General features: G+C 43.0%; 2 protein-coding genes and 1 pseudogene across 3 annotated transcripts; 1 reads left to right on the top strand and 2 right to left on the bottom strand.

The window, feature by feature from the left end:
- Positions 1-121: 121 nt before the first annotated feature.
- On the bottom strand, positions 122-3,030 carry LOC129822265 (high affinity immunoglobulin gamma Fc receptor I-like). Of its 2 annotated transcripts, XM_055880395.1 has the most exons (6): positions 2,968-3,030; positions 2,792-2,827; positions 1,883-2,173; positions 1,364-1,630; positions 911-1,186; positions 122-584 (listed from the first exon to the last, which is right to left on the bottom strand). In XM_055880395.1, exons 1-6 carry the CDS (start codon positions 2,990-2,992, stop codon positions 490-492), a joined length of 990 nt encoding a protein of 329 aa, XP_055736370.1. In that variant the 5' UTR covers positions 2,993-3,030; the 3' UTR covers positions 122-489. The 2 variants fall into 2 exon arrangements, with proteins under 2 accessions (XP_055736370.1, XP_055736369.1); XM_055880394.1 differs by having other exon boundaries at positions 122-1,186.
- Positions 3,031-4,086: 1,056 nt separating this feature from the next.
- LOC129822262 (rab5 GDP/GTP exchange factor-like) lies at positions 4,087-8,537 on the bottom strand (annotated as a pseudogene).
- On the top strand, positions 8,482-11,810 carry LOC129822263 (caspase a-like). The gene is made up of 8 exons (XM_055880393.1): positions 8,482-8,699; positions 9,552-9,836; positions 9,966-10,075; positions 10,519-10,695; positions 10,801-11,041; positions 11,156-11,284; positions 11,360-11,469; positions 11,590-11,810. Exons 1-8 carry the CDS (start codon positions 8,693-8,695, stop codon positions 11,692-11,694), a joined length of 1,164 nt encoding a protein of 387 aa, XP_055736368.1. The 5' UTR covers positions 8,482-8,692; the 3' UTR covers positions 11,695-11,810.
- The last annotated feature ends 1,274 nt before the right edge of the window (positions 11,811-13,084 follow it).

Genomic DNA, 13,084 nt, shown 5'->3' with positions numbered 1-13,084 from the left:
TTTATTATTTGAGGAATACTAATCACATAATGTTTCCCAGGTTAGGTTAAATGAATCAGTATATTGTATCACTGCATTATGAGCTTTTGTACACTTTTGAAATAAAATCAATAAGTAAATGTTTGCCTTTGACTGGATTTATTTGGATTGAGTTTACAATCGACAGTGCAAATACAATTCATTGTTTCATTCACAACTTAAAAGACAAATAACATTCTATTAATGAGTCATTTATTAATTAATTTAGATAAGGAATGTTATAAAACACAAGTACGTTCTGGAGGCATATGAATGGGTAAACTGGGGATGCAACTAAGTTGGTTCAAAAGGGTCTAATTCTGAAACTGATAGTGATAATGTACATTGATCTAGCATTGTTCAAAAGAAGTCCCTCCACACCATTGTCCCATCATCTGAACCAACAACATCACATGACAGTGTGTTTGGAGAATCACTGGATACATCGGGGAAGGTAGGGGGCTTAGAAGGCTAGATAGAGGTGGTGGTCTGGGGAGTTGCTTTCATAGGATCTGGATGAGATGGAGCTCTGGGCTGGAGAGAGACAACTGGTCCCTGATGTTTCCCTGTTAACACAGAGTCGGCGTCAGTTGGGAATGTCAGGGTATGGCAGTCGCCGTACCCTAGCTCAAGACCAAAAAAATAAAAGTAGGCTGCAAAAAAGAAGACTAAAATCCTTCCAATCCCAATTAAAATGCACCGGCTGTTTAGCATGTTGGTTAGGTGGCTTTAGGACCATACGGAGCGTTGCTCAGAGAGAAGCTGCCCCCCCACCCTGCCATACCCTAGGTTTAACTGAACTGACGCCACTGGTCTACATTATGACGCGTCCTAAAGGGGGACTGCCTCTTTACTATTCTTTTCTGGTTTCTCATGTGTTCTGAGTGTTCACCTGTCACTCGCCCATAAGCTAAGGGCTCGCTGAGCCTCTTCAGCCCCAGAGTAGGAACGCTGGCTTTGCACCAGTACTGGCCTGAGTCCTTCAGTACTGTAACTGTGTCCTGGGAAGAGGCAGGCCCCAGACTCAGCCCGTCCTGGTAGAAGTAGTAGTGGATGTGTGGAACCGGCTCACGGGCGTTCAGTTGGACCTGACACACCAGGAGCATACGGTCTTCATGGATCAGAGGGTCATTGGGCACAATCTCCAATATGGGCTCTGTCAGAACCTCTGCAGGGGAGAATATAGAGCATTAATACTGAATAATATTCCTCACATACCTACTGGTATTCAATGACCATATGATAGTGATGATAATGGAATGATAAGGGTAAATCAACTTTGAAATATGATTCCACACCCTGCACAAACTCAAAATTACAAAACACACCAGTCACTCAACCTCACCTAGGATGGACACTGGAGCAGCCACTGAGATCACAGAGTTGGTTTGCCTCCGTCCATCCCAGGATGCTCTGCACCAATAGGATCCGTGGTCTTGCAGGGTAAGGTTGGTGACACGCAGCTCTGGGCCAGGCTGTCTCTGAAGCTCCACCCCGTCTTTGTAGAGTATGACCTCTGTCAGTCTGGGGTTGTCACGGACACGACACGTCAGGGTCATTGTCTCTCCAACCAGCATGGGCAGGGGCGGGGCCTGCAGGATGGCCCACCCACCTGGCAAAGAGCAGTAAGTGATTTTAGTTAACGGGGTGGCGTAATCCCTGTCTGGCCTGTTGACAGTTACCCTCTATGGTCAGGTATGATACAGGTGTAACTTAGCCTGGTTGTCAGTCTGTTTCTGCTTATTTTGCTATTGTTACACGTTTGGCGTGACAACAAGAAAGGAGTTGGCTAATACAGACTGCTAACAGAAGGACAACCAAACTAGATGTCGTCATGGCTCAATATTGATAGGGGTTCTCTTACCGTCCACCTCTATTTCTATGGGCAGGCTGTGGAGGGTGTGTTGTGTGCTTATCCATGTGGTTCTCAGGCCCTGGCAGTAGTACTTCCCACTCTGCTGTGGCCTGGCCTTCCACAGGACAAAGTACTCAGACTCCTGGAGCTGCTCGCCCCCCCTGAACCACCGGTACCTCCACTCGGCCGACACATTCCCAGGAACACTGCACTTCAGATGCACGGTCTCCCCTGAGAAGATCCAGGGTACCCCCTTGACTAGCTCAGCCACGGCTCTCTGCGGAGCGCTGGTGGGGAGGACTGTGAAGAAATGTTGACAGGTAAGTCTTTCTACCATTTTGAGTAGACTACTATGGCTGCGTTTTCACAGGCAGCCCAATTCTAATATCTTTATCCAATAATTGGTCTTTTGAACAATCACATAAGATCTTTTGACCAATCACATAAGATCTTTTCACATCAGATCTGTTTCAGAGCTGATCTGATTGCTCAAAAGACCAATTAGTGAAACAAATATCAGAATTGGGCTGCCTGTGTAAACGCAGCCTACTAGAGTCAGACTTGAGGTCAAAATAAGCATAACTTCTGAGCATGAACAGCAACTTGGTCTTATTTACACGATCACCTAACATCACAAAAGGCAACTAATGTTCAGCATTGTATAACTATTACGTACTCATGAAAATAGACAATTTACATATTGTATTTCATATGATGACATTACACAACACTGGTTTGAAGAGAAGGATTTGAAATCTCAGAGGCCTATGATGGCTGACTACACAGTTAGCCCAAATCTTTTGCCACAAATTGGTATTGCTGACCAATCAGATCAGATCTTTGCCAATAATTGGTAAAAAGATCAGAATGGGTCTGCCTGTGTAAACGCAGCCAGAGAGAAATGTATTTACTAAATACCTTGTAGCTCAGCCAATTGAGGTAGTGTTGAAACAACTGAAACAATAAATAACCATTAATCATTAAAATAACCAACAATAACATTGGTGATCATTCTGTCAATCAATCAATCAGTGATCATCTATACACATAAATAATGATCTGTAATCTCTTTAAGTGGACTGAAAGGAACTCACCAAGGAGGCTCAGTAAGAGCTGCATGTTGAGTGTTCTGTTTGTGCTTCTGATGGGGATAACTACAGTACAATCTTTATATATTGTCAGGGGAAATGCGACTAGTTTCCTGTTTCGATTGCAAAAAATACGATGTGAAAGAAACATTGTCTTCCCTTTATTGCATAAGGCTCTTCCTGGCATCTTCAATAACTTTAGGGAAGTTCCTTTTTAGGAATGAGGGAATTACCAAAGCTCTGGGAGGCAACCTCATGTGTGCTGTTTTTTTTAAACATCTAGCTACTGTAAGCACTTGTGAAATGTTCAAATAATGCTTCAGCTTCAAAATACAAGATAACAAAGATTTAAAAAAGGGCTCTGGCAGAAAGTGAACCTTGCACCAAAACAAGTTTGATTTCATAATGCATGATCAATAAGTTTGCCAGCCCAGCAAGTATATAATTGTGAAGCTGTGTCACAGTACTCAGATCAATATAAAGTATACACTGTGTACAAAACATTAGGAACGCCGTCCTAAAATTTTGTTGCATCCCCTTTTGTAATCAGAACAGCCTAAATTCGTCAGGGCATGGATTCTACAAGGTGTTGAAAGCGTTCCACAGGGATTCTGGCCCATGCCCACTCCAATGCTTCCCACAGTTGTGTCAAGTTGGCTGGATGTCCTATGGATGTTGTTGAGCGTGAAAAACCCAGTTCAAAGGCACTTAAATATTTTGTTTTGCCCATTCATGGCACGCATACACAATCCATGTCTCAAGGCTTAAAAATCCTTCTTTAACCTGTCTCCTCCCCTTGAAGTGGATTTAACATCAATAAGGGATCATAGCTTTCACCTGGTCATTCTATGTCATGGAAAGAGCAGGTGTTCTTAATGTTTTGTACACTCAGTGTACATTGCAAACACACCTTTGCTTGCTCTACTTTTTTTCTACTTACCCTAGATAGTCATGTTACAGTGGTGACAAAGCCCTCTCGACACAGAACGGCTTTTGAGTTATTTTATTCATCAACACAACAAACCCATGGACACTATAAAACAACACTGTCTCAATAAGTTACATTAAATACAAGACAATGTTGAGCTACTTCCATACAAAAACAAAACTATGGTTGTACAGATATATTTTTTTACATAACTTTTTCAAAAATACCTGATCCTTGATTGTGTGCTATCCAATGCCTAGTTATTTCAGTTAGTGTTTCAATTGGATTGAATGGGATTTTAGCAACCAGGGTTTGGCGAGCATTTGTATCTGATAGTTACAAATGTGATAAAATTAAACAGGATAAAAAAAGAAATCTAATATATAGGTAGGATGTAAATGTACTTTCTTGTTGCATCAAAGACACTACTCATCCAACTCAATGTCTACTGTTCCTTCATATATCCATCTGACCCTGAATGAATAGTTACTACATGGAGCTGAGATCAACATTGTTATGGCTATTCTGTTTGGCAACATTTACCCACAAAACATTTGTACAAATAAAATACCTCACTGTAAATTAAAGCACTCACTAAAAGTACTTTACTTAGATAAAACCATACTAAATCTGGTTACTGAGAACCTGGAGACTTTCTTCTGACGAAGCAGCTGTTCAGCGGTCAAACAAGAGTGTAGGGACTTTTAGTATCTTCTATACTCTGAACTGCAAATCATTTATTTCTTATAGGAAAAATGTACAATTTGAACTATGGTATCAATCTAGCCATTTTAATAGGCCAAACATCCTTATCCCCTCTCAGAAGACTGTAGCCTGAATGCCTCAAATAAACCTGGAAAATGTTGAAACAAATAATACAATTACTCATGTAACTGTTCTCTATGCAAGACTATTGTACAGGATTTAGAATGACTGCTAATGTCAACTTTACAAGAATTGTGTCTCTATTGCATCCAATAATTAATATCCACACAATAAATTAAATAAAAATCACTTCTCTAAACTGAGCGCATGACTGAACAGGTTTGGCATTTACATATATACACACACACTTACTTATAGACATCTTCAGGGGAAATTTGGTTGTGGTTACATACACATGATCCTAACAGATGCCTCTCACCAGGGCTTCTGTACTCAGACTTGGATTCAGTCAGGAGTAATACAGGGGACAAGATCAATGGTCTGTGTCCCAACAGTCTTAAAAAGCTTCCTTTCCTTCATGACCATCGATGAACCTATCTGGTACTCTTACTAATCAGTGCTGAAGACCGACCAAGAAAGTGGTCTATTTAAGAGTATTGGGGTACAGGCGACTGCATGCATCTATTTTAAGTGTGCATACAATGGGGAGGGTTGGAGTTACACTTCTTTGATCCATTACAGGGAACCTATATGTGCATAAGAACAGGAGCCACTTTCCAGGGTGGAGAGAGAGAGAGTAACAAGTCCAGAGGGTCAGGGTAGTGGGATGTTGGGGGTCAGCCGGAAAATAACTGAGGCTGGAGAGGAGGAGGCAGGAAGTCGTTCTCCACATTGTCAGCGTCTATGGCAGAAGAGGCGGAGGGGTGCATTTCCAGGGGGAACCTCTCCAACACATCCTGCACTTTGTGCTCCACCCCGTCCCTCCAGTCGATGAGGTCACTCTCCAGGCGGCGAGCTCCCTCCATGACGCGTTCCTGCCTCACGCCCAGCCCCGTCAGCAGGTCCAGACGCTCGTTCATCTCGCTGAAAGCAGCACTGCCTGGGGGGGGAGGGGGCGGCTTGGGGCCGCTGGGGGGACGCCCGGCCTGACATGTGGAGCTCAAACTCCTCAGCGCTCAGGTTCAGAGAACGGCCATCAAGCTTCTCTATGAAGACCACCCCACAGCACTGTAGAGGGACAGAGAGAGAGTAGAAAGAGGGGGGTTAGGGGAATCACAAATTATATTCTTAATATGTGTACAGTGTATGTGTATTTGACTTTGTTTGGTACAGCTTGTCTGTCTGTTTGCTTTGCATACACAGCCCTCTCACCAGGTTGGTAAAGTAGTATCCGTCCTCTCCGCTCATGAGGTGGCTAGGGTTACAGAAGCGGTTGATGTACTGAATGTTGGACTGCAGTCGCGGAGGGTTGGCCTTCAAGACGATGCAGATGAGGGTGGGCAGGAAGTCATCAGCAGATGCCGCCTTCTTCTTGGTGGTCTTGATGGCATTGAATATGTGCTTACTGCAGCGCGTGATGCAGGTCAGCTTGTCCCTGGGCACACGCTTCGAGTCCATCTCTATCACGTCTACAGGAAGTCAGGGTGGAACAGAGTGGTAGTTAATGTGCTATGATGACATTATACATCACATGCATGTTCAGTCAGTGTTGAGGTCTCTTTGTAAAAAAACTAAAAACAAATGAATACAGGCTAAAGTCTGACCTGTGATGGCTTTGACCACATTATCAGACACCTCAGGAATCTCCTCATCCACAGGGACACACAGCATCTCAATGGTGACCCAATGCAAGGCCCTGCAACCCACACACACACACTTTAGTGAACAGATGTACAAGGAGGCATACAGCAGCTTCAATGCTCATACTCGGTATCATATCAGTTTCATTGTCTTTACCTGATTCTCTTCTGAACAGCCAGGTCTTTCTTCTCATCGTATGTGGTCTCAGGACAAAAGACCTCATCGTAGAGACGTGTCATCATGTACCTCTCTATCTCGTCCATCGCACTCTCCACGCGCTCCGACGACCCTGGGGTCAACACGGACACAGACGGGAAAACAGTAAATGTGAGAACTTTATCATCAAGCCCCTGTTTCAAGATATCCTTAATGATCTGGTATTAGAGTATTAGAGGTGAGGAAAGGAGAGGTGTACCTTTGAAGTGTGTTTGCAGGTGGTCTGACTGGTTCTGGTAGAAGTTCTGAACACACTGACAGCTCATCAGCACCCAGGTCCTGTGGAACCAGCGCACTATTAGCTTGAAGGGATTGTCGTATATTGTCCTTCATTTCAAGTTTAAGGGCGAGTTCACGCTGAGTTCACGCTGATGTTACTCCAGAGCATTGAGTGAATAACCAAATGTTTGTTTTTTGCGTTTGTTTTTGTCATCCTTCTGTTCTACGATGAGGAAGTGAAATGGTCCAAACCCAAGCCGGAGGGGTGAATGAAATGAGGTAACCCCCATGTGACTCATCAGGCTCTCCACATTCAGAAGCCCCTGGTGCTATTGTAGTGTACTACTCACCCTCTTGCAGGCCGTGCTCTCTGTGAAGGCCCGGCACTGTTTGAAGATCTCCCTACCAGGTTTCAGTGTCTTGAGGAAGTCGATGAACTCTCGTGTGGTGCGGTCCGTCTCTAAGGGCTTGCGGCTCACTGAGGGGCTGGGGGTCGACTGGGCCTCGCCAGGGACAGAGTTTAGGAGGGCGGAGGACACAGATAATGGAGGGAATGATATGCCTGCGTGTATGTACAATATTCCATAGGTGGTGGATATAAAAGACTGGCTTTCAGCCAGCCTTTGGATGGGAAGTGGAGAAAATAAGGGTGGGTCTTTTTTCATGTCATACTTTACCAGCACAGCTTGCGGAGTTGTGATTTCACAAAACATCCTTCTGCAATCTGATTTTAGCTAGTCCCTTTTTGCTACTCTTCAAATGCATGGTTCCACATGAAAGCAATTGCCATACCAAGCAGTGATGCAGCCAGTCAAGATGCTCTCGATGCTGTAGCTATATAACTGTTTGAGGATCCGAGGGCCCATGACAAATCTTTTCAGTCCCCTAAGGGGCACTCGTGTTGCAGGTCAGTGTGGCGGATGTGTTGTTGCCTACCCTCAACACCCCGGGGCGGCCCGTCAGGATGTCCAGGATCCAGTTGCAGAGGGAGGTGTTCAGTCCCAGGGACCTTAGCTTAGTAATGAGCTTCAAGGGCACTACGGTGTTGAATGCTGAGCTGTAGTCAATGAACAGCATTCTAACGTAAGTGTTCCTTTTGTCCAAGTGGGAAAGGGCAGTGTGGAGTGCAATAGAGATTGTGTCATCTCTGGATCTGTTGGGGCGATATACAAATTGGAGTGTGTCCAGGGTGTCTGGAATGATGGCGTTGATGTGAGCCATAACCAGCCTTTCAAAGCATTTCATGGCTACAGATGTGAGTGCTACGGGTCGATAGTCATTTAGACAGGTAACCTTGGCGTTCGTGGGCACAGGGAATATGGTGGTCTGCATGAAATATATAGGTATTACAGACTGGGTCAGGGAGAGATTGAACATTTAGGGAACTGTAGCTGGATGCCCCATGTGACCTTCTCCACAGTGACTGGGGGGGGGGGGGGGGGTAGTGGAGCAGAGTTCTGAAAGAGGGGGGAAAGAGGAACTGTGCTCCAACATTATGCAGAAAAAAAACACTATAAACTGTAAACCCTATCTCATATACATGGATCCTACCTTTCATGGGTGGTGTTTTTGCTGAGGGAGTGAAAAACTTAGTCATTGTGTTGACTTTCCGTGACTTCTCCTTGGTTTTCCTCTCTTCAAATTTGCTGAAGGGTGCGATGGCAGGCTGGGACTGGGCTGCCCCCTGGTGGTTGTTAGCGTATGCTGCTGCCTCCTCCATCTGTAACCTGGGACACAGAACAGACATCGTTGTTACTACCACATGATCAATACTGAAGACAGACAGACAGTGGTGCCTAAATAAAACACGACAGAAGGAAACGCATAGGCATATCTTTATCCTATCCGAAATAGCTGGCAGAAAAAAAGAGCATAGCTTCATCCACTTCATCTACATTAGGAATGGCAGGTAAATCATTAAAATGTAAACATTATCGGCCTTTTTGCTTAGGTAAAAAAGTTGAAACAAACATGGTATTTATTTGAACTACTCTGACAAATATAAATATGAAAAATATTGCAATGTTTTTGTTGTAATTTTGGGCAATTGTTTTGCCTTTCTACAGCATGCATACTTTCACTTTCGCTATAGCCTTCGAACTCAAGACTGACCTGCACGATGCACGTCTATCCCCCTTTTTTTCTATCGGGAACAGTTAATTTGATAATAATGCGCGTGCGTGTGTGATAATTTGTTTATCTTTCTCTCTTTGTGTGTGTGTGTGTGTGTGTGTGTGTGTGTGTGTGTGTGTGTGTGTGTGTGTGTGTGTGTGTGTATCTTAGCCCTCGGTGTCCTTTAGGGCTATGTGTGTCTGTCTGTATTACATTTATGATATACCCATTGATTCTTGAAGAATATAACTTATAGATGACTCATGAGTTTAGTTCAATTGCCCTACCCATCAAAATATAAACTTGGTTTATCCATTTGTGTGTTAACAATGTAAATGTTAACAAACACTGTATAGCCTCAAAACATGGTTAAAACTATAATGTGATATCATGGATGGTCAGTCTTTGCATCCATAGCTCTGTCCATGAGTTTGAGAGTGGTTACATTTCACCAGCCCTATCCCTCAGCTGTTTACCAAATCAGTGGCAGGGTGTAACTTTGTTATTGTTCGAGCTGCAGATTTCCACTTTAAAGGATGAATAGGAATGTATAATACATTGTATGCACAATTACAAAGCAGATGCATAAGACATCGCTCCAACAATGACTAAATTGTAGCTCTGATTTAATCCTATTTACTTTCACCAGACAAGGTACTCTTCAATGCTCGGAAGATATTCATAAACAGTGTGTCAAAGCCAGTGATCAAGCAGCTCCTGGACGACCTTTTGGAGGACCAGGTGCTGAACGATGAAGAAACAGACTCAGTGAAGGAGGAGAACAGCACTAAGACAAAGCAGGCACGATGCCTCATCGATATGGTGCGTGACAAAGGGAGCAAAGCCAGTGAGAAGATGATTGCCCGAGTTCAGAAGAGAGATCCTGGACTTTATGACAAATTGGGTCTGGACCCCAGGCAGCCGGCCAAGATGAGTGAGTGAAACTGATACACCATTCAGTGAGATCTGTCACAATCCCAAACTTCTCTTAGACTTGATAAGATTTGTAAAAAACTTTGCAGATACTGTAAATTAAATGTAACATGCTACGTTTTCCCGGCAGCACCATCGTCGCCCCAGTTATCACAGCTGGAGGAGCACCAGGTGTCCTCTGACCTCATGCCCAGCACCAGTGACTTTAAGAAGGACATTCTTCAGAGGAAGGGTTGCGAGGTTCAAGCTCCACTTGGTTGTCAAAGGATAGATCAGTGTACATGTATCGGTTTTCTGAGTGCTCCAATAGAATTAGCTTCTGAGTTTATAGTTCTCTTATTAGACCAATGAGCTTGCTTATGAACCCCTGGGGTTACCTGTGGCACAGTTTAGGAAACACAGTCATTTGAGTAAATATAAATAAATAAAAAATATTTAAAAAATAAGTCTTGGCGTGAAAGTATAGTCCTACAGTGTAAACAAACTATCAAAGTTTAAATTTGTAGTTTCACAAACTGCAATAACTGTGTAACAATGTGTACCTACACTATTATTACAGAGTGGTTTTAGCACGAATTGTAAATTGGGACCAATTTCTCCACATATTTTGATTGAGTTGAATTGTTGATAGGCTGTATTTCTGTTAAATAACCTTTGCACCTGTCATTGCTTTGCGCTATAAGATTTACCCTCCAATGGATAAGTCTGGTCGGAAGCGCCTGGCCCTGCTCATAAACAACGTGGAGTTTGATGATAAGAGCATGCTGAGACGAGGTGCAGTGAAGGACGAGGAGAACATAGAGAGGCTTCTCAGGGATCTGGGATATGATGTGGTGAAACATAGAAACTTGTCTGGACAGGTACACAGGGGGAGGAAACATCTCTCCTGCTTCCAGAAGAATGTCTATATGTTTCCTTAGTCTATGGTTTGTCTCCACTGTGACTGACTTAGTGTGCTCTTGCAGGAGATGGACGAGGCTGTGAAAGCATTCTCTAAACGTGAGGAGCACTTATTGTCAGACAGTGTCTTCGTGGTGATGATGTCTCACGGGGAGCTGGGAGCCATCATGGGTGTCCACTACAAGGAAGGGGAACCTAAACCTGATGTCTTTCCCATCACCAACATCTTCACACACCTGAATACAGATAACTGCAAAGCACTGGTTAACAAACCCAAAGTCATCCTCATTCAGGCCTGCAGGGGAGGTAATCCTTTCATTGAAAAAAAAGTATTGTTTTTCCAAAATGTATGTAAACCTTTTGTACTGACTTTAACTTGAGTAGAATGCCTCCATTTTAAAGAGGTTTTGCCTGTTTCAGACAATGACGGGCTTGTTTGGGTCAGTGACACAGTGCCTGGGCCCAGCCATGACCTGGAGTTAGAGAGTGACTCAATCTGGAGGGAGCACAACGAAAAGGACTTCATCTCCCTCCTGTCCTGTACACCAGGTTAGTGGGTCATATTAACACATTCTCAGGCATTATATTGTTTGTAAACCCTCATTACATTCCCTGCCCTTTTAGATACTAAGTCCTACAGAGATCCAAAGATGGGCACCTTATTTGTCCAACACATCATGGAGACATTCAACACCTATGCCTGTGATGATCATATAGAAGAGTTATTCAGGAAGGCAAGTATCTGAAAACAGAACATTTGACAATGTTCTTTCCTCATTGCGCTGTATGGAATAATTGATCACCTTTGATTTACTTTGAGCCACAATAACATGTTTGTATTTTCCTCCATACAGGTCATGGTTCGCTTTGAAAAGACCCACATGAGAAAAAGCGGACAGACGCCAACCAAAGACCGAGTCACTCTAACAAAGCAATTCTACCTCTTCCCAGGCCTCTGAGTAGTTGTGATGGTTGATGAATTGTACTGTAATCACAATGGAGGAATAAGGGAGGAACATTGTTTCAGTTTTTTTGTATGAAACCATACATCACAATAAAGTGTTTGGTATCACCATTATGTTTTAATTTATACTTATAATTAACATTTTAACACATTACTTTATCATCAACAAATGATGTCTTATTAGCAAATTAAAATATTATCCTTTAGAGCTAGGTAGTCTTTTGTTCCAGCCCTGCTCTAACACACCTGATTCAGCTAATCAAAGTCAAGATGAGCAGCTAATTAGTAGAATCAGGTGTGTTAGAGCAGGGCTGAAACTAAAGTCTATAGGGTAGGCTACCCAGTAGTTTCCAGGAGGAAGATTGGCCATTCCTGTTTTAACATTGGGAAGATAAGCTAAATAAGTCTGGGTGACAAAAGCACTGTGTGCCGAAATAAAAGATCTCACAGCACTCAGAAACAGTTAGATGGGATATGCCTTTGGCTACAAATGAAAAGTAGGTTCATTTTGCCAATCCACTATTGTTAGACAGTGAGCAAGCTTGCCTATGGATTGGTGCTACTATTACTTCGGGAAGGAGATGTAGATTTTTCAATACCATAGATGATATTTAAACCTATGACTTATCTCCATCATAAAATGTTTTTTCAATGACTAGCAGGACTATTCAAGCTGAGTTGTCTATGCCTGTGTGTTACTTGGTATGAATTAAACTACTGTAGGCTGGTATGGTTACCAGTGGCCAATTTGGCATAACTGCTCGGCACCCAGGCTCTGGAATGAAGGTTATATTTTTTTATAATTTTTTATTATACTGAACAAAAATACAAACTCAATTAACTTCTCTAGGGTAGGGGGTAGCATTGGGAATTTTGGATGAAAGTGTGCCCAAATTAAACTGCTTGCTACTCAGCCATAAAAGCTGGAATATGCTTCTAGTAGTGTATTTGGATAGGAAAAACTTGGAGGTTTCTAAAACTGTTTGAATGATGTCTGTGAGTATAACAGAACTCATATGGCAGGCAAAAACCTAAGAAAAAATCCAACCAGGAAGTGGGAAATCTGAGGTTTGTAGTTTTTCAACTCTTTGACTATCGAATACACAGTGTCTATGGGGTCATATTGCACTTCCTAAGGCTTCCACTAGATGTTAACAGTCTTTAGAACCTTGTTTGATGCTTCTACTGTGAAGTGGGGGCGAATGAGAGGGGATTGAGTCAGAGGTCTGACGAGCTGACCATGCGCGTTCACATGATAGTTAGCTTGCGTTCCATTGCATTTCTAAAGACAAAGGAATTCTCCGGTTGGAACATTATTGAAGATTTATGTTAAAAACATCCTAAAGATTGATTCTATACATCATTTGACATGTTTCTACGGACTG

The sequence above is a fragment of the Salvelinus fontinalis genome, chromosome 24 (assembly GCF_029448725.1).
Source record: "Salvelinus fontinalis isolate EN_2023a chromosome 24, ASM2944872v1, whole genome shotgun sequence".
Lineage (NCBI taxonomy): Eukaryota > Metazoa > Chordata > Actinopteri > Salmoniformes > Salmonidae > Salvelinus > Salvelinus fontinalis.
This window is presented reverse-complemented; position numbering and strand designations above follow the sequence as displayed.